The sequence below is a fragment of the Brachyistius frenatus genome, unplaced genomic scaffold (assembly GCF_029030835.1).
Source record: "Brachyistius frenatus isolate BFR_SWC_R1_liver_20210118 unplaced genomic scaffold, ASM2903083v1 Contig_83, whole genome shotgun sequence".
NCBI classification, from domain to species: domain Eukaryota; kingdom Metazoa; phylum Chordata; class Actinopteri; family Embiotocidae; genus Brachyistius; species Brachyistius frenatus.
This window is the reverse complement of record NW_027210682.1, coordinates 1204274-1226083: the sequence shown is the minus strand read 5'-3', so window position 1 is coordinate 1226083 and position 21810 is coordinate 1204274. Positions and strand designations below refer to the sequence as shown.

Here is a 21810-nt window from a genome sequence, read left to right as displayed (position 1 = left end):
AATGAATCTGAGGGGTCTCGAGATAAAGAACAGGAAAAGAAAGCAGCAAATGATTTATGCTAATTAATTGCTGCTCTAATTTTAGTATATTAATTGATCAGTCAACCACTTTGGTCCCGAATGAAATAATGCAGCAACTTTTGGAGATGTTTAACAGGCATTCATGTTCACCAGATGATGGATCCTAATCAATGTGGAGATAAGGGCAGAATTTCAGTCTGAGTATTACTGGATCTCAGTGCTGCATTTGACACGGTCGACCATGACATACTACTAGACAGACTAAAAATCTGGGTGGGACTCTCTGCCACAGCACTAAACTGGTTTGAATCCTACTTGAAGGACCGAGAATACTTTGCGTCTGTAGCTAATTACACATCAGAGTGGACTAAAATGACATGTGGTGTTCCCCAAGGTTCAATTCTGGGGCCTCTTCTGTTCAACATCTACATGCTTCCATTGGCTCAGATTATGGAAAGAAATAAAGTGTGTTATCATAATTTTGCAGACGACACACAAATCTACATAACTATATCACCAGGGGACTATAATCCCATACAAGGGTTGGGTAAATGCATTGAATAAACCAACAACTGGATGTGCCAGAATTTCTTCAATTAAACAAAGATAAAACAGAAATAATTGTTTTTGGGGCCAAAGAAGAACGATTGAAAGTCAGCGCTCAGCTTCAATCACTGATGTTAAAAACCACAAACTGAGCCAGAAATCTAGGTGTAGTTATGGATTCAGACCTCAATCTGAACAGCCATATCAAGGTAATTACAAAATCAGCCTACTATCACCTGAAGAATATATCAAGGATTAGAGGATTTATGTCTCAACAGGATTTGGAAAAACTTGTCCATGCAGTCATCTTCAGTCGACTCCACTATTGTAACGGTGTGTTCACAGGTCTCTGTAAAAAGTCAATCAGAACACTGCAGCTGAAAGTCTTTACACTGGCTTCCTGTCCAACAAAGAATTGACTTTAAAATCCTGCTGTTGGTTTATAAAGCACTGAATGGTTTAGGGCCAAAATATATTTCTGATCTGCTGCGACCTTATGAACCATCCTGACCCCTCAGGTCGTCTGGGACGAGTCTCCTTTCTGTTCCCAAAGTCAGAACTAAACATGGAGAAGCAGTGTTCAGTTTTTCTGCTCCACATATCTGGAACAAACTCCCAGAAAGCTGCAGGTCTGCCGAGACTCTCAGCTGCTTCAAATCAAGATTGAAGACTTTTCTGTTTGCTGCTGCCTTCAATTGAACCAGATTCAAGGATGTTGATCAATTTCCTGTATTTCTGCATTTTATTACTGTATTTCATTTCTTAAATTGCTCTGCAACTTTTATTCTATTTTTAGCTTGTTTCATGTTTTAATGACTTTTTAATGTTTCAATCAATGTTCTTAATTGTTTTTAAATTTCCTTTTATTTTGCCCTGTTTTGATGCTTTTAATGGTTTTACGTGAAGCACTTTGAATTGCCTTGTTGAAATGTGCTATACAAATAAACTTGCCTTGCCTTTGCTTCAGCTTGTCACTACTAGATGATAATAGATGCCATAATGTAGTATGTAGAAGAGAATCATAAAGTCAGTATTGTGACTCAGAAATGTCTGTCATGTGTATTTAGACATGTCATAACAGACCAATTAAAGCTGTAGCAGCAAAACCCCTGAGACTCCTGAATTAGGTAATACTGTGTTTTACTACTTTTGAATTAGACTTTTCACTTTCGAAAAAGAAGAATGTGTTACTTTATCTTAAAAAACACTCACTATTTTAAAAAGAGCTTATCGTTTCATTAAATAAGCAAATGTGATCTGAGGAGCTGGGACTACAAGCACAACAAAGCATTTTTACAAATGTTGGAGACTGTAAAACTAAATCCTCTGAGTTCTTTGACAGCGCCCTTGTACCCTGCTGTCTTAATCGGACCCCTGCTACCAACATCGGCCGCCAACTCCCACTTACCGAAAGGGCAAACACCCCCAGGAGGATCATACGGCTCATCATGACAGAGAGGAGCTCATGATGTTAATGTTGCTTCTGTCACTGTGTTCGTATGAATGCTGGGAGAGGCTGGTTCCAGAGATCTTCCCTGCTGTGGCCAATTCCACATCCCCTTTCGACACAGATATCATGACATAACATATAATGAACACTAGAAGTTTTCCATAATAACCACCAACGACAAATGTCATCCAGAGGCCCATATATGTAAATGCAAATGCTCTCTGTAGGACGCCAAAGACTAAATCCCCTTTAGCAAAACCAGTGGACATCAGCAACATGATATCTTGTCAGTCAGGTCTAGTTCTGTATTCAAACTTAATGGCTCCTGACAAGCATTTCACCAGTCGACAGCAGACCAGAGGGAATGTGCCACAGTGAGCGTGTCCACTCAGCAAATTCACATTTAGCATTTCATTCCTCCTGCATGGACAAAATGAATTATTCATCGTTGATTCTCTCACATTGATCCGTCCAGACAAAACTCCCTCAAACCCCAAAATGTTAAATGTTAAGTGATTTGTACATCTCCCTCCTCGCTGCTGGGACAGCACACCGTTTTCCCTGTATCTCTAATTCTCACATTCTCCCTCTATCCTTGACCCCCTTTCCTCACTCCCTCTGTTATCTGAAATAATCTCAGGCCCTGCTTAGATTCTATTCATCAGAGCAGAAAGAAGCAGGCACTGACATTGATATATAAAAAAAAAAATACCATCTGTGCCTTGCAGGGGCAAAAAGAGTGAGAGAGAACGAGACAAGGAAGAAAGAGAGGGGCTTCAAATAAAACTGGCTCTGTTGTTTCCCTCTTGTCCCCCCTTGTCAATGCCATTTCAATTGAAAAGCGCAGTGGTAATTAAATTCCAGCAGGGGTTAGGGGCAACTGTGCAGCACGCTGACGGGGGGCTGCCCTGACATAAAGATGACACAATTCAAGAGGACAGAGGGGGCGCCAGGCAGAAAAGGAGGGAGGGTGACAAATGTCGTTTATTCACGTACACTGCCAGATTTGCACTACTCAATCTTCATGACATTTTAAAAAAATAAAATGAAATGGATATTCAAACTCAACTGAATCCCACAATGACCTTTTCACCAAATCAGGGATATTCTAAACAAATCCGTCTTCTGTATCTGCGGCATTTGCCGAATATTTTGTAATGCTTAGGAGGATGAGCGATTAGGTGGAGAAGAATTTGGGAAAGCTGGTGTGTGTGTGTGTGTGTGTGTGTGTGTGTGTGTGTGTGTGTGTGTGTGTGTGTGTGTGTGTGTGTGTGTGTGTGTGTGTGTGTGTGTGTGTGTGTGTGTGCGTGTGCGTGTGTGTGTGCGCGCATGTGCATGTGCATGTGTCTGTCAGCACAAATGTGTGACTCAGAAGGACACTGGTTGTTGTTGATTCACATTATAGCGGCGCTAATCCGAAGGCTCCAGAGAGGCCACACACTCCCGCTGTCCCTTTCCCCATCTTCTATTAGCAAAACAACAGTCTTTAACTGCATAATACTGAAACAAGAATGATATTTTATCAAACTATGCAAGATATTTTAGATTCTCTTAGAGAAATAATTGATCTAAAAACACAGAAAAATATTTGGTTTCCTGCATAATTTTACATTTCAGCATTTATGTTCCATGTAGATAAAAATTAAAGAGCTGCAATTTGAAGGGGTATGCATCTGTCTTGATAATTCATGGAAGTGACATTACATGTCAATTTCTCTCTGGATCTCTTTTTTTAAAACTATCATATCCTGTAAAATATATTGCCCAGGATGATTGCTTTCTGTCTTGCAGTTTTCCAACAATACTGCTGTAGGAAGTACACAATGACAAGCAATCATGATGCGTTAATATTAGCTCATCCTGCTGCTTTAAATATTTGGAGGAAAATATAACTTAATCCTGCCAGTGCTTCACTTACACATCAATCAATTCTGTCAGAGCCTCTTACTGTAAATCTGTTTTCATTTAAAGCATTTGTGCAACTCTGATGTCATCTAGTGGACAAAGAGCCCAGTGCAAAGGTTGTACTCAACAGTACATTGAAGTTCAATGAGATGCAAGAAACAGTTGATTTTTGTTAGTTTTAAAAGTTTAGATTAGCTGTTTTTTTATTTCAGGAAAATCTATGATTTACACTCCAGGAATATCCGTCCCGCTCCGCTCAGTGTGAAGAATTCCTTGGTCCATTCAGTCCACTTTATTATTTCAAGATACCTCAAGTCTTGAGGTAAGAGCAAAAAGGCGAACAGCGCATCTGTCCTCTTGCTGAGCCACAGCCGGGTTTCAGTAACGGTTTAAAATTGCCAGAATTTCCTCCTTTACAGACAGGGGAGAGTGCTGCTGGACACCAGGCCCACCAATACTTGTTTCCCAGCAGTCAAAGCCGCAGTCTCCCAAGTCCTGCACTGTACTCTGGACAATCAAGGAGTCCGTTTCTACAAAATAAACAAGTCATAATGAAGTCATGTCAGAAAAGGTCAGGATGCACTATAAACAAAAACATTTTTAGTGTCTAACAGAACAGCTGTTGTTGAATGCAAATTAGTATCCAAATTTAGTAACTACATGTGCTACAGTGGTGCCTTCAGTGTGAACTTTCAGGGGTTTTTTCACTAACAGCAACGACAACACTAGAGCCACACAAAACTTTGTCACTTCTCAGCTAAATAATCTCATAGATATAGAAAATTAAGGACTTGGTGTGGTGTGGGTGATTGTACCAAACGTCTGGTACTTCACTACTGTTGCAACGGAAATGGTCCAAGGCCGAGAAAGGCCCAGCACCAACTCAACAGGAAGGACGCAGCAGCATGGTAATACTACTGACACTAACCAGACGTCCAGTTAAACATTTTAATCTTCAGATACAACAGCAGCTTTTAAACACAAAGATATAATACCTTGCTTCCTTAACTCAAACAGTTTTACTATGAAGACAGCATTAGAGTAGACAGATAAGACAATCTACTGGAAAACAGCTGCAAACATTTGCTAGGAAAACAAATAAAGAGCATTTGGAAATCTATTTGGAGGATTTACATTTGAGTATGCTACAGGCTGCAGGCATTAAAAAAAAGACTGAACGTATAGCTTCTTTGCTTGTTTGCTTTATAAAAAGGGAGGATGGTACAAAGTTGCTTTATAACCAATTGCATGGTAGTACCCACACACCAAAGGCCTTTTCTTGTGCAAACCTCTCATCATTTCCTGTCACTCAAATCATTGCTTCGGAGACTAAAGAGTGAGGCAGCGTTTGAGGAAAACAGAACTTTTGCTGTCAGCAGGAGTCTGACAGTTTGGCTCATCAAACTTCCCTCATCAAATTGAATTCATAATAAGACGACTCAAATGAAGGATACAGAATAGCCTCAACAAAATGGGGGTGGGGGGTCATTTTAATTATATGCATCATTTAAACTGGAAAGGTAATTACAACAGCAGATCAAATATAATCCTCTGGAGAAAAAAAAAAACATACTCTTTTATACAAACATGAACACTGTTGTGACAATCCCCCCCAAAAAAGTGTGTCACCTGGTCTCAGAAGCGTGATGCCGCAGCCTCCTCCTCCTGCGCCTGTTAGCTTGCTGTGGAGCCCTCTGGCCAATGTGACCCGGCACAGTATGTCCAGGGCAGGATGCCCCACTCCCATCACATTCAAATGGTGCTGGTTGATGTCAATAAGCTCCTATAAATTATATGACACAGCTGTAATTAATAGCTATTGCTACTGGCAGAAAATTTATCATGTGTATGTGAACATGAGCTCCTTGGTTTAGGACATTCTACATTTTATAAAAAGAATATAGTTTGTATTTTAAGTATTAAAATTAAATTTTACCTCCAATTTACCTCTAACACCTCAATGACACATTTAAAATGCATCATCAATAATTTGTACCTCTAGAATATTGTAGTGCTCTCCTGTGATGGGCTCACAGGTCATCTCTGAGAGGACTTTCTCACAAGTGCAGGAAATGGCATCCACCGAGTCAAGCACAGGGGTCATGATGGAGGGAAACTACAGGAGGAGAAAACGAAAACAAAGGAAATCAATACCTCCAACATCACTTGAACACACAACAAATGTGTATTGTTCTGAAAATCTGAGCAGTTTTGTAAAATGGCAGGTTGTGCTCCAGCCTCATCACAACACTGCCACAACACCATCCAGGCCCGTCTTCATCTGAGGTAGACATCTGCACACCTGCTGGTGTCACCAAGGCAACAGCACACAGGGGTCCTGGCTAAGAGTTTAATTTTAATATTTCATGAAGGCACTCTGGCGCTCCAGAGTATCTACCATGCAAAAGCACCGCCTATTGTATTAATTACAGTGTCAGCAAGTAACACACTGGGGAGAAAGAAACCATTTAGTACCTTGTTAATTTTGTCCTTCACCCTGGCAACAAGTACCTTGGTGCTACGTGGTACTTTGGTGTTAGTGAGGAGGATTCTTAATAACGGCACCCTGGAAATAAAGCAGACAGATCAGAAAGTTCATACAGAGGTATTATTATGGGGCTCTGCTGATGCAGAAAAAAAACAACTATGATTTTATTAATTAACTCTTTAATGAAATCAGATTAAAAATTGTTAATCAGGGTCAGTACCTGCTCAGTGGTATTATCTTCCCAGCCAAGAATCTCAACATGCCACCTACATAACGGGAAGCCAGAATCATTAAATATGTCATTGTCTGATCATAATGAACAGTTGTGGTACAATAGTCTGATGTTTCCATTAAGAAGTGTTGCGTGTAAACAGAGGGGGGTATAATGCCATATGTACTGAGCCGTATACTGAATAATTTCATGCCCTACCCCATGTTCCTACAGCGTTGTCAACTCCTGAAGGATTACCATGGATGATCATCTCCCCTTGGAAAGCCCAACTGTTAATGAGCTCGAGGTCCTTCTGACACCACCTGCAGTCATTTTAAAATGAAAGGAAGCCCAACAAACTCTCGCTGACCTGATGTCTAGTGCACATAACTTCTATCACCATCTAAACAAACAACAGACTATCAACTAAATGGGATTCTTTGATTGCTCAATCTGATTCTACATAAGGATTTGCAGCACAATACACTACAACAATATCATATTGGAAATACATTCAAATGTATAATGAGTTCAACACACATAAAAATAGGTGACATGGTCTTCAAAAAATGTAACATCCAAATACATCTCAGAGTTTTAGTCATCTTAGTCTTTGCTGTAATCTTAGTCTTTTGTCTATTTAAAGCTATAGTGCAGGACTTTTACATTTAGGTGAAAGTCCATTACATTCAAGTCCTTACCAAACAAGCTCACACAATGCTGATGAAGCCTACCACCACCAGATAAATCTGTCAGTTTACAAAGTTTTAAATCTTGTGTCTGGTGAGACATTGGGCATGCTCAACAGAGAGAGCACGCACTCAAGACTTCCTCAGGCCAAGCTGGCTAACTTACAGTTAGGCCTATGCTAAATTTATTAGACATAAAATAATTTAATTGTTTGGCTCTTCCATACTTTCCAAATGTTATCAGACTGAATGGGTCAAATTCTGATTTTGCTAGGTTTGTGATATTCATCACAATGTGTAGCCACAACAGTAGCGACAAAAGTAGGCTACAGTGGAGCCTGTGACATACACACATGGACAAAATTGTTGGTACTCTTCCGTTAAAGAAAGAAAAACCCACAATGGTCACTGAAATAATTTGACACTGACAAAAGTAATAATAAATAAAAATGTACTGAAAATTAACTAATGAAAATCAGACATTGCCTTTTGAATTGTGGTTCAACAGAATCATTTAAAAAAAAAAAAATGAACTAATGAAAATGGCCTGGACAAAAATGATGGTACCCTTAACTTAATATTTTGTTGCACAACCTTTTGAGGCAATCACTGCAATCAAGCGATTTCTGTAACTCTGAGACTTCTGCACCTGTTAACAGGTATTTTGGCCCACTCCTCGTGAGCAAACTGCTCCAACTGTCTCAGGTTTGAAGGGTGCCTTCTCCAGACTGCATATTTCAGCTCCTTCCACAGATGTTCAATAGGATTTAGATCAGGGCTCATAGAAGGCCACTTCAGAATAGTCCAATGTTTTGCTCTTAGCCATTTTTGGGTGTTTTTAGCTGTGTTTTGGGTCATTATCCTGTTGGAGGACCCATGACCTGCGACTGAAACCAAGCTTTCTGACACTGGGCAGCACATTTCGCTCCAGAATGCCTTGATAGTCTTGAGATTTCATTGTACCCTGCACAGATTCAAGACACCCTGTGCCAGATGCAGCAAAGCAGCATAACCCAGCCTCCTCCATGTTTCACAGTAGGTACAGTGTTCTTTTCTTTGTATGCTTCATTTTTGCATCTGTGAACATAGAGCTGATGTGACTTGCCAAAAAGCTCCAGTTTTGTCTCATCTGTCCAAAGGACATTCTCCCAGAAGCTTTGTGGCTTGTCAATATGTATTTTGGCAAATTCCAGTCTCGCTTTTTTTAGGATTTGCTTTCAACAGTGGTGTCCTCTTCGGTCGTCTTCCATGAAGTCCACTTTGGCTCAAACAGCGAGGAATGGTGCGATCTGACACTGATGTACCTTAACCTTGGAGTTCACCTCTAATCTCTTTGGAAGTTGTTCTGGGCTCTTTGGTTACCATTCGTATTATCCGTCTCTTCAATTTGTCATAAATTTTCCTCTTGCGGCCACATCCAGGGAGGTTGGCTACAGTCCTGTGGACCTTAAACTTCTGAATAATATGTGCAACTGTCATCACAGGAACATCAAGCTGCTTGGAGATGGTCTTATAGCCTTTATCTTTAACATGCTTGTCTATAATTTTCTTTCTAATCTCCTGAGACAACTCTCTTCTTCACTTTCTGTGGTCCATGTTCAGTGTGGTACACACCATGATACCAAACAGCACAGTGACTACTTTTCACCCTTTAAATAGGCAGACTGACTGATTACAAGTTTGAAGACACCTGTGATGCTAATTAGAGGACACCTTAGTTTAGCATGTCCCTATGGTCAAATTATTTTCAATCTTTTCTAGGGGTGCCATCATTTTTGTCCAGGCCATTTTCATTAGTTTGTTTTTTTAAATGATTCTGTTGAACCACAATTCAAAAGGCAATGTCTGATTTTCATTAGTTAATTTTTAGCACATTTTTATTTATTATTACTTTTGTCAGTTTCAAGTTATTTCAGTGACCATTGTGGGTTTTTCTTTCTTTAACGGAAGGGTACCAACAATTTAGTCCACGTGTGTAAGCGAGTGCCGACAGTGTTTTTGTTAATTACTCTCACTGGCAGAAGTGGGAGACAAAAGTTCTGCACTGCAGGTGTAAGGCTACTATTTTGGATTGACTCATTAAATAGGAAAACAAATGCGTGGCTGGGGTCAACACTGCAACAAAAATGCCTATACAGTATAAGCAGAATGTTGTCAGTCAAGGTTTATCATTTAACTTCCCATCAAAACCCATTGTTTGAAACTACTTACACTGTACAACATTGTAAGCAGTATGTTTATTAATTTTTGGTTAGGTACCCTTTTTAGAGTATTGTCAACAAGGTTAATGACTCTGCATAAGAGCCAGAAGTAAGTGTGCTTAGTCTGAATTGTTTGTCATTTACACTGCACACATATCAGTTTGGATAAGTGGTACATGGTTGTCTGGGGTTTCACACATTTTTTTACCTGTTCACTTGTATGGTGCACAGAGACAAAGACAGTTAGTGGGGTTCCAATATTTTCTGTTGACCTTCACGTCACCTGATTTGATCTTTCCATTACAGTAACTGCTTGTCAACCTTTTTTGGTTTCTTTAATAAACAGTATAAAACACACCTGGACCTCAGTACGGACTTGTTTGAAGGCGCCACCGTTACGAGCCTTCTCAGACTCTTTGCGTCTATTTTCATGGATCGTAGTCACTACAGTCTGTCTATATGCAAAACAGAGGTCAACAGCATGCACAGCTCATGATGGAGACCTTCTCTTCACATGATGTCGTTACCTGGCGGTGTGATCCCACTCTTTGAGAGGAGAGGGAATGGCTCCGCTTGCACAGAGCAGAGCTGCAGCTAAACACACAGAGTAGGCAGCACTTGACCCCAGTCCAGCTCCAGTCGGCAGCTCTGACCACACAGTCACCATCAAGCTCGGCAGCTCACTAAGAAAACAAACATAAAGACTGAGCTCCTGTATGTAAGTGACTTAGATATTGTATATATGACTTATGGCAATTATTAAAAGGTAACAGCAGAATAAAATTATTAAATGTAAAGGCAATAGGAATTTGCAAATCCATCACAAAAATTAGAAGAGACACACGTGAGCATTAACATTTTTTAACATTAATAATGGTTATTTTTTAGTTATATTAACTGCCACAGTAACAGTGCATATACACGTGTGTAGTAATCCATACACTACAAAGCACGGTGTCTTACTTGACAGTTCTGTCAATGTCTGTCAGGGAAGCAGCTTTTGGCCAAAAACGAGAATTCCCGAAACTAATTGTCCGGCTCTTCTCTCGAGGGAAAAACACCACCAGACTTGTTAAAGGGTGTAGAGTGGCCCAGTACCAGACTCTCATTAGTGGCCATCCTGTCAGAACCCATCCCCTCTCTCAGACACAAATGTGCCGTGTCAGTGCAGATTAAACCTCCCGACAACCTGCAACTCTAATGTTCCTGAGCATCATTCCTGTTCGAAGCTGCTGGAGCCACCAAAATAAACATCCAGCTTTTCAGTCTGTCGCTGTTTATTGTCTTCATTTTGAAGAAGAGGGATTTTCTTGTTTTATTTTTTACATTCATATTGAATTGAACAGTTAAAGTTGTGCCACCTCTCCACCTGTCTTTTTTACAGCTGTAATCTTTGAGTGTGAGGTTTTAGTTTAACACTTGTATGACCTATTTGCTCATTTTAAAATAATTAATAAAAATTAAACACCCTTCTGTCGGATGACATTAAATACAGTAATAACAGAATTGCTATTCTCCATCAGTCTGTAAAACATCAAATGTTAGCTTTTAAAGTTCTTACAAATTCTTCCCGTTTTTCAAATTTCCCTTCCTAAACATAACATTTTTCCTGGGATTTAACCATCAGACAAGTGACTCTAAAATCTGGTGAGAACTCTTCCATCTACCTTCAACCCTCCTCTCCTAAAAGCACACCGGAGGACAGTCCTGGAGTTCAGAGGACAAATGAGGACATGAGCAAAGAGCACCCTTCCTACTATTCAGCAGAAAATGCTCCAGGTGACAGGTAACACTTTCTACCTCATATCTCTTACTATTAAAAAAAAATAATAATAAAAATAAAAAATAGCTATATACCGCTGCAACACTCAATGTCAGCAGGTGGTGAAAGTGTCAGATTTGCAGAAACTGTTGCTTTCCTCAGCCTGTAAATGGAGAAATTCAACCTGACTCAGAATTTCTTGGCTGTTAGTGCTTTTGTTGCCAAAGGTGGCAAAGGTCGACTGCAGCTACAGATCTGAAACAACTGGCGCAACAGCTTTGCTGCTGGATGCTATTTAATGTGCCTGGTTTCTTGATTGCTTTTTGTACATCTGTAATGTGACTTTTGTTGCAATCTAAAATGAAAGTAAAGTGAGCAAATGATGAGAAGAACAATATCTTACCCTGATGCAAAGAGCGAGAGGTAAATGTAAAGGAAGGCTAAGATGGCCATGTTGGAAGTATCCAAGTTTCCATTGGTTGCACCAACAAATTCACGCAGTGTTCTCACAAGTTCAGCATCCAGACGTTGCATCTCGTCTCCCTTACCTATCAATGTGAGTTAAAAGACATATCACAGCAACTCACACTTTAATCTGTAGGTGCAAGGAGCATGGGAGTTTGTGGCTGCAATTGAACTCAAATAAGCATTGTTTTAAAAGATGTCTACTCTGTTTCAGAAACCCATCTAAATCACTCTGAGCAGTGTTACACTCACCTCTTTTTATGGTACAAGATGGTGAAGGGTAATGGAGTGCACTTCTTAGTATTTTTCTACTTCTACTACTCTAACAAAACATTTACAATTTACCTCTTTTTCACCCTTAGATTCACACAGAGGTCATGTAGAGGACGCCCTGCACTACCACACTCATTTACCCTCCTTATTCACCAATACAATTAAGCCAACAAACACAGGCTGTCTAAACAAGGAAATGTCACTTTATGTGTTGGACAGTGAGATGCATGACACAGTCCTCGGTGCTACATCTTCTCTTACCACGGAAATAAGGAATGAGATGCTTCAGTTCAGACAGGTCCCAGCAGCGTAAGGTGTCGATATTGGGGAGGTTGATGCTAACTTTGGCAGTAGTGGTGGCTTTCAATCGCAGATATGTTCGCAGGTTCAAACTTACAGCAAGCGCCACCTGTGATGAGGCAACATCAGAACAAGCAAAAATCAATAAAGGATTGAACTGCAGCTCCTGTATGTTTTTCAATAGGCCTACAGACAGTTTTCTCCGTGGCATAACATGGCTTTGTGAAAAGTGAGTATGTTGTCCCTACAGTGCAATGTGGAAATCAACTTGTCATAGAGAGCCACTGGGGGGAAAGATGACAGGTGCCAGGCTCGAGAAGGAAGGCAAATTGGAATTAAAAAAAAAAAAAAGTGCACTGACAAGAAAACAAAAAACAGTCAAACTAAATAAGTTGTGTGTTCTATCTGGAAAACTGTCTTGCAAATTATGTGTGTTGTTTCTTCTGAAAAACTGATGTACCAATAAAATAATATACTCGGTAGAATCAGTGAGCTCATCTTTCCAAGTTACCTTTCCGTGAACAACTGCATGCTCTCCGTGGAGGATCGCCTTCCCAGGAGCAGAAATGAAGCAGTCTTTGACTTGCATTTCTGTAACCGTTTCCAGAAAATAAATAATAGATGTGGCTAGTTCGACAGCTTTAAATTCAACTTTTCACTAACAGTATTATCATTACCTGGCTTAGCTAATGTTAATCCGCTGAACCAGCACCAAGTAGCCGACAGCTCGCCCCCGCAGCTCTGCTATTTTTCAAAACGACTCAGCAGTTTAACAAATCATTTTTATGATAAAAAAAAATAAATAAACCGCAGATGTCCTACTATGCAGCGTTTGTCGGGCACTGCTAAAAACACAGCTGACACGCAGAAGGAGCAACGACGAACATAGAGTTGACCTCCTTCATCCAATCAGCGCAGCAGCTTCTTGACCATATTTTCTTCTGCCCTATCAGCGTACCGCTTTCGCCCACCACACGGTGAGTCGACCAATCATGCGACGAAAAAGGAAACGCCCATATGAACTACGGGCAGCACAGAGGGAAAAACACATTACAAAATATCATTCGCCTTCAGGCGCTACCTTGTAGCTTAACATGACATCGTTTATTTTCAAACCTGTTAATCTCCGCTGTGTTACACGGACATGTAGGGTAATAAGCGAGCATCGGACGAAGAAACCATTCTTCTCAGACAGAAGGTAGCTCCTCATCCCTGCTCCGTGTCAGATGTGCAAAGTGTTGAGCTCTTGCTCATGTTATTCATGTTGCTTCCATGCTTGGAAGTGGAACTGCAGTACTCCCTCCTCAAATGTATTTAATTCTAATTTTGACAACTTCTTTAAATCACTAAAGTTAATAGATACAATAAATAGAAAAGCCAAAAAATGTATATTGCTATATCTCGGTCCTTGCTCTTTTAAATCTAAATCGCCGTGTTTTTTTGTGCTCCTCGTTTATTTACTTGACTGTTGCTGCCTTTTTATGTCGTTTGATTGTTTAAAAAAAAATATTTTGTCTCCTCTAGATTATTATGGTACCTTTATTGCTTAATGACTGTTCGAGATTGTGCCATAACATCTCCACCATTGTTTTTCTAAGTCTATGTTCTTTATAATGTATTCCCTTGCCTTGTTTGCAATCAAGTAAAAACATATTAGTGTTAGAACGGCTGACTTTTAGCTGCTTTCACAGATTGCATTGTTTAAAATTTTTACTTTAAAGACACAATGAAACCAATAATAAATGCCAATTGTTATGCTATCTGTATCTATGTGACTCAAAACTCATTTAATCAAAGTCCTTCTTCTCCATCTTCCTGTCCTTCTTTTCCCCAACAGTTATGCCACTGAAGGAGACAACAGAGTGCCCAAAATCTACACCAAAACTGGAGACAAAGGTTATCCATCAACTAACTCAGAAAACAATAAGTTATTAAATTACTGTTGCAGTAAACAGCTTAACAAAAGTTGACCTGATTCTTGCTGTTCAGGTTTCTCAAGCACATTTACAGGAGAAAGGAGGCCAAAGGAAGATCACATTTTTGAAGCGTTAGGAAACACAGATGAGTTGTCATCAGCTATAGGGTGAATTGTCTACTATTCAGATGATGCAGTTCATTTTAGAAATTATTTTATAATATGCCTCGTCCGAATTTACCATCCTGACTCTCATTGCAGATTGGCCAGAGAATTTTGCCTTGACAAAGGTCACAAATTCACATATCAGCTGGACAAGGTTGGATTTTTTTTTATGTTGCATTTATTAACATCCTTCAGTCCTGACATTTTACACAAGAGATAAAATGTCTGACTTTTGTGCTTTTTTTCATTGCAGATTCAGTGCATTTTACAAGATGTGGGCTCCAACATTGCCACCCCTCGTTCATCTGCAAGAGAAAGTCATATAAGTATGCACATGCTGCTGAGTATAATGCTGAAAAACTGGTGTTTTCATGTGTCTCCTGTGATTAAAGATCTTAATCTTTGTTTTTATTCTGCAAGAGAGAACAAAATTTACTTCTCAGCCAATTACAGACCTGGAAACTTGGATTGATGACTTCACAAAAGAACTCCCTCCACTGACCAACTTCATTTTACCTGTAAGCCCCTTTGTTATTATGTTGCTCTGAATAAGAGTTGCCGGTTTTCCTGATGCACTAAAACACTTATGCTTTGTGTTTCGCAGTCTGGTGGGAAGAGTAGTGCAGCTTTGCACTTAGCTCGCACAGTCTGTCGGAGAGCAGAACGCAGGTCAGTTTCAGCATGTTCCCTGGTTGTAGCATCATTTTGAATAACTTAATCTATTTGTCTTGTTTCACTGGTGGTTTTGACAGCTCTTTGTTCTTGTGATAGCGTTGCTCCAATTGTGCGCTCAGGGGAGGTGGATCCAGATGTTGCCAAGTTCCTGAACAGGTCAGTCCCGTGCTTTAGATTTACACTTTATTAATCCCACAGTGAGGGAATTTAGTCGTCACAGCAGTATAGAAAACACCAAAAAAAGGTGCATAGAATATGAAGAAATGTAAAAATACATATACATAAAATAAGATAGATAAAAATAATTATTTTAGAAAAGAAAATTTCTTCCACCACACGCCTGACAAATGTCCTCATATTTTCCTTCAGATTGAGCGACTACCTGTTCACCGTAGCCAGATATGCAGCCATGAAAGAAGGCAATGAAGAGAAAATCTACAAGAGACCTGAATGACCACGTCGTCATATGAGGACCAAGTCAAAAACTGTATTTGTTTTTAGCATGGGTGATGCGACACTTCAATCATATTATAAATATATTAAAGCATACAAAAATGGTCCAAAATTATTTCCTTTTCTTAATGTAACTTTTCTTAACTTAATGTGAAATCATGGTCATGATGCATTTTAAGAAATTCAGGTAGTACATGTGCATCCAAATGCTGTTATCTTGTATTTAATATTGCACAAACATTTACAATTTAGCTAAATTGATGTAGAGTTAAGATGGTTCTCCAGAGAAATTTTGAATAATGTAAGGCAAGGCAAGTTTATTTGTATAGCACATTTCAACAACAAGGCAATTCAAAGTGCTTCACGTAAAACCATTAAAAGCATCAAAACATCAGGCAAAGGAAAAGCAAATTTAAAAACAATTAAGAACATTGATCAAAACATTAAAAACAATCATTAAAACATTAATAAACAAGCTAAAAATAGAATAAAAGTTGCAGTGCAGTTTAAGAAATAAAATACAGTAATAAAATGCAGAAATGCAGGATCAACATCCTTGAGTCTGGTTCAATTGAAGGCAGCAGCAAACAGAAAAGTCTTCAATCTTGATTTGAAGCAGCTGAGAGTCTCAGCAGACCTGCAGCTTTCTGGGAGTTTGTTCCAGATATGTGGAGCAGAAAAACTGAACGCTGCTTCTCCATGTTTAGTTCTGACTTTGGGAACAGAAAAGAGACTCGTCCCAGACGACCTCAGGGGTCGGGAGGGTTCATAAGGTCACAGCAGATCAGAAATGTATTTTGGCCCTAAACCATTCAGTGCTTTATAAACCAACAGCAGGATTTTAAAGTCAATTCTTTGTTGGACAGGAAGCCAGTGTAAAGACTTCAGAACTGGAGTGATGTGATCCAGTTTCCTGGTCTTAGTGAGGACTCGAGCTGCAGCGTTCTGAATCAGCTGCAGTGTTCTGATTGACTTTTTACAGAGACCTGTGAACACACCGTTACAATAGTGGAGTCGACTGAAGATGAATGCATGGACAAGTTTTTCCAAATCCTGTTGAGACATAAATCCTCTAATCCTTGATATATTCTTCAGGTGATAGTAGGCTGATTTTGTAATTATCTTGATATGGCTGTTCAGATTGAGGTCTGAATCCATAACTACACCTAGATTTCTGGCTCAGTTTGTGGTTTTTAACATCAGTGATTGAAGCTGAGCGCTGACTTTCAATCGTTCTTCTTTGGCCCCAAAAACAATTATTTCTGTTTTATCTTTGTTTAATTGAAGAAATTCTGGCACATCCAGTTGTTGGTTTATTCAATGCATTTACCCAACCCTTGTATGGGATTATAGTCCCCTGGTGATATAGTTATGTAGATTTGTGTGTCGTCTGCAAAATTATGATAACACACTTTATTTCTTTCCATAATCTGAGCCAATGGAAGCATGTAGATGTTGAACAGAAGAGGCCCCAGAATTGAACCTTGGGGAACACCACATGTCATTTTAGTCCGCTCTGATGTGTAATTAGCTACAGACGCAAAGTATTCTCGGTCCTTCAAGTAGGATTCAAACCAGTTTAGTGCTGTGGCAGAGTCCCACCCAGATTTTTAGTCTGTCTAGTAGTATGTCATGGTCAACCGTGTCGAATGCAGCACTGAGATCCAGTAATACTCAGACTGAAATTCTACCACTGTCTGTGTTTAAGTGGATGTCGTTGAAAACCTTAACAAGAGCAGTTTCAGTACTGTGGTGCTGTCGAAAGCCTGACTGGAAGATATCAAAACACTTATTTACGGCCAAGAACTTGGTCAGCTGTTGAAAAAACACTTTTTCAATTATTTTACTTAAAAATGGGAAGTTTGATATTGGCCTATAATTTTTCATTGTTGCAGAGTCTAAATTAGCCTTTTTTAGGAGTGGTTTATAACTGCAGTTTTTAGGGCTTGTGGGAAGACACCTGAGAGAAGGGATGAGTTTACAATTCGTAAAAAATCAGTGGTCATGCAGTTTGAAATATTTTTGAAAAGGGCGTTGTTATAATATCCAAGCTGCAGGAGGAGGACTTCAGATGTTGTATAATGTCTTTCAGACTTCCATGGTTGATTGAATGAAATTGTGTCATGATATTTGAATGGATATTATTTAGAGACGGGGGCAACACATATCCTGTGGTTGTTGTGGAGGCACTTACTGCTTGTCTAATTTTCTGTATTTTGTCAGTAAAAAAGGAGGCAAATTGATTGCATGCCCAAGTGGATTGGAGGGGGGGAGAAAGTGGGTGATAAGAGGCGGTCCCTGATGATGAGGTTGGAGACTCCTCCTCTTGGCTCTTCTTTGGCATCCTTCCCCGAAGGTCTCTACAGTGATGTTGTGGGGTTATCTCTTGTTTAGACTCCTCTTGTCTCTTGTCCTTGGCAGTGGGAACAGACGGGCGACGCAGGAAGTAAAATAGATTATAGGTAAACAGTCTTACCCCTGACTTGTTCAGGCAAACTCCATCTGCCTTAAAAAGATGTCTGCGCTCCCAGAAAAGGTAGAAATTGTTGATAAAATGTACTGAATGGTCAGTACATACAGTTGACAGCCATTTGTTCAGTGCAAACAGCCTGCTGAATCTTTCATCTCCTCCTCTGACAGGTGGAAGAGGGCCACTGATAAACACCTCAGCATTGACAGAGCTGACTGTGTTTAACAGATCAATAAAGCCTCGCTTCAGAACTTCAGACTGTTGTTTCACAATATCACAGCTTCCTGTATGCACCATGATGTTTTTCACCATGGAATGGTCAGCCACGCTGTCCAGGATTTTGTCTCTCATGTTAGAGACCATATCTTTCAGAAAGCAGAGTATTTTGGTATTCTTGCTGCACATCATTCTACAATCTTTTACAGCAAAGTCACCAACAATCAGAGTTTCAGGCCCAGTCATTAGCTTTCCCTGCGGCCTTTTACGTTCACGTTTACTCTCAGTTCTTACCCTGCTTTGAGAAGATAGCTGCTTATCCAGGTCATCAGATGGAGATTTAGAATCCTGCGACAATGGAGCAAATCTGTTTTCAAGTTGTAGGCTCAATTGTTGTGGAGGTTTTTTGCTGGTTCTCCTTTTCTCAGCGGTCCTTGGATGTGTCCTGCTGAGTGCAGGAGTTGAGGAGGAGTTCTGCCTGTGTGGTAGTGCAGGCCAGCCAGTTGCATCACAAATCTCAGGGCGCTGGGCTCTGCCTGTTAGACTGCAATCTTCTGCAGGAGTTTGTGGTAGTCGTCCGTGGAGATGGGAGGCATCTTGCTGCTAATTAGCCTTAGCAACTGTTGGGTTTGCCCCCGTAGTCATGAGGTGAAAAGTTGTTTGTTTTGGGGGGAAAATGGCAATGGCTTAATTAATCTACAAAAAATAAAATGACCGAGTGATCTCATAGATTTTCACAAAAAAGAAAGGTAAATAAAAGCAGAAAAATGCAAGAAAATGCAGGAGCAAGCAGAAAAGGGTCTGCACTGCTTGAAGGCGACCTTTTTTTTTGTATGTAGAGTAACTTGCACACAATTGTCATCCCATACTGAGATTAAACAATTACTATGGACTATAGAATTGGCTACACCCCTGTGGATTTTGCTCATACATATGTTTTAATACACCATCTGTACACCTTCACGTCAGGCCTGATCATGACTTCGGGGGCACTTGGTTTTATTCCAACATGGCTCTGTCATTACCCTCCCACACAGTCAGAGGATCTGGCACCAGCCCTGGCTCTTCTGGGTCAGGGTACTGGCCTATGTCATCAGAGACAGATTGCGGGCCTCATAGGGCGGATAACGCAAATAGGTGATACACTCAAACCGTGTGCTTCTTAGCAGGCATGATTTCCTGTGAGAAAAGGTGTCAAAGCTGTAGCGGCCATGGAGGGAACCCATTCCACTGGCACCTGTGAAAAAAAAATGTTGGAAGGGTGGATCAGATGGAGGCAATATTATCTCACCACTGTGTACAGTGATGCTGCAGACTTACCTACTCCACCAAAGGGCAGAGACACTATCACACTCTGCAGAATGCAGTCGTTGGAGCAAAAGCTTCCACTCGAGGTCTCGCTCATTAGTCTCGAAATGACCTGCAGTGTCACAAAGGCCGGCACGAGGTCAGAATACAAGTTGGCTCCTCAGGCACAGCAATGAATATGGTGTTTTACCTTCAGTTTATGCCATGTACCTTACTGTTGCTGGAATATGCATACACACAGAGGGGTTTCTCCTGCTTATTAATAAAGGTGATTGCCTCATCCACATTGTTTACAGTCAGAACAGGAAGAACTGGGCCAAAAACCTCCTGTTGCATGATGGGGTCTGACTCTGCCACCTCTGTCAAAATTGTTGGGGCTTAAGATAGAACAGAAAAAATTGAGTATACCAGGATTAGATGTATTGCATGTATTCTTTGGCACTGAAATCCAATATAGAACGTTCTTACCAATATATTTCTCTGCTTCTATCACCTGCCCACCGACAGTGACCTTGCCAGATCTCCGCAAGATGTCTTGCATACGGTTGAAGATCTCCAGATTGACCATGCAGCGGGAATCTCTGGGATCAGAACCATAGAACTGCCTCAAACAGCACTTTAGGGCCTGCACCAACCGTGCTTTGACATCTATGTGGCATAAAATGTAGTCAGGGGCCACTAAGCTCTGTCCAGTATTGTGGAAACGTGACCAAGCAATGCGCTGCACGGTGGTGGCAATGTCACAATGCTGGTCCACATAACATGGGTTCTTGCCTCCCAAAATTAGGGTGACAGGTGTGAGAGTACAGGCTGCAGCCATAGCAATTTTGCCTCCATCCTCCCTATTTCCTAAGGAGTGACAGCCATGTTTAATGCATCACAAATTATTCAAATATTACTCAAAAAACAGATTTTGATGGCGATTTTATATTTACCTGCACAGAAAACATGATCAAATTTCAGTTCCACGAGTTCAGGCAAGTCATTCGTGCCTGCAAGAATCACATGGAAGCATTCCTTGAGGAAAATAAGAATTTTTTTTTTTTATGAGATAATTCCTTTTTACTGAAGCACCATCATCCTTATAACTCACCATCTAAAATAAAATCACACACTAAGACAGTAATATAATTGGTGAGTCAACCATTGTCTTGTCTTGATAACAGAGTGCCTGAGCCAACAATCCCAGATTTGAGATTGGAGTCTAATCTCACCAAACAATGGTTCATTTGCATCTTGAACAAATGCCCTCTTTGAAAGAGGACAAACCAGAAGGTACCTGCTTAAGTACATTCACACAAATGAGTCATTCAGCTATACTGCTGGAGGCTACAATTATGGAGGATGGTTATGCTCTGACTGTAGCAACCAAAATCATACATTTTTAGTAAAGTTGAATATAAATCCAGTGCACCTACATGTATATTGTCCAGAAAATGATGTCAGCCATCCAATTTTTTGTTAAAAAACATTCAAGTCACCCTTTAAGAGATTTCAAGACCCTTAACTTGTGAAGTTAAGACAATCAGCAGAGTACTCACTCAGTCCTGTATCTTACTCACATTGTCTAGATAAAAAGGAATGAGCCGATGGAGAAGTTCTGCAGTGTGAGCGGTGCACTCAGAGGGGCTGATGATCGCACAGTTTCCTATTCAAATGAACAAAACATCATCAGTGGCCGTCAGATTCTCAGTCAGCTGGTGTGTGGGAAAAACGAAGTGATTCAAGAAATGTTTGCTGCACCTGCTGCAATGGCCCCGACCAGCGGCACCAGACACATTTTGACAGGACTGCACCAAGTCCCCATGATAAACACCACCCCGAGCGGCTCACTGATCACCAGACACTCGTCCATCAAAGTGAACTGTACCGACCACACAAGAAATTACGTTAGGAGTGAAACCGAGCACTCACAATGAGCCCACTTAATTTTTACAAAAAGGTTAAGGCAACTTAAGTTAATCTGCTTTGGCATTTCAGCACAATACATTTCTTTGTAGTAGTGAGAAGGAATGTTCTTTCCATGTAAAATCATGATTAATCCCAATAATATTATGAAGAAGTGTTTTCTTGTAAAAGGGGCTATACAAACAAAAAGTCTCACCACATTTCTTTCCACAAGAAACTAATAAAGCTGGACATTCCACTCAACCACATCCAGGCTGATGTATAGGTGGACCAAAGACAGTAGAGGTGTCACATTCACTTCCCCAACTAACATACTTCACATTAAAACACAACAGCTTGATTTGAAAGCTCAGTTTACCTCTTTGCCAAAAAAAAAAAAAAAAAAGTGA

At 40.2% G+C, this 21810-nt stretch overlaps 3 protein-coding genes across 3 annotated transcripts; 1 reads left to right on the top strand and 2 right to left on the bottom strand.

Annotated features, from left to right (window-relative positions):
* Positions 1-2977: 2977 nt before the first annotated feature.
* On the bottom strand, positions 2978-13112 carry mvk (mevalonate kinase). The gene is made up of 10 exons (XM_069709512.1): positions 12823-13112; positions 12273-12420; positions 11677-11821; positions 10039-10194; positions 6841-6944; positions 6631-6676; positions 6398-6488; positions 5919-6038; positions 5552-5705; positions 2978-4452 (listed from the first exon to the last, which is right to left on the bottom strand). Exons 1-10 carry the CDS (start codon positions 12898-12900, stop codon positions 4301-4303), a joined length of 1194 nt encoding a protein of 397 aa, XP_069565613.1. The 5' UTR covers positions 12901-13112; the 3' UTR covers positions 2978-4300.
* A 239-nt stretch (positions 13113-13351) lies between these two features.
* Positions 13352-15646, top strand: mmab (metabolism of cobalamin associated B). Its single transcript, XM_069709435.1, has 9 exons — positions 13352-13509; positions 14149-14207; positions 14301-14394; positions 14488-14545; positions 14645-14717; positions 14812-14909; positions 14996-15060; positions 15163-15222; positions 15436-15646. The coding sequence occupies exons 1-9, from the start codon at positions 13406-13408 to the stop codon at positions 15518-15520; spliced, it is 696 nt and encodes a 231-aa protein (XP_069565536.1). The 5' UTR covers positions 13352-13405; the 3' UTR covers positions 15521-15646.
* Positions 15647-19242: 3596 nt separating this feature from the next.
* aldh3b4 (aldehyde dehydrogenase 3 family, member B4) lies at positions 19243-21368 on the bottom strand. Its single transcript, XM_069709471.1, is given in 7 exon segments — positions 19243-19442; positions 19526-19625; positions 19724-19890; positions 19982-20362; positions 20449-20530; positions 21076-21161; positions 21257-21368. Coding segments are annotated over 7 exon segments (1128 nt in total).
* Positions 21369-21810: the final 442 nt, after the last annotated feature.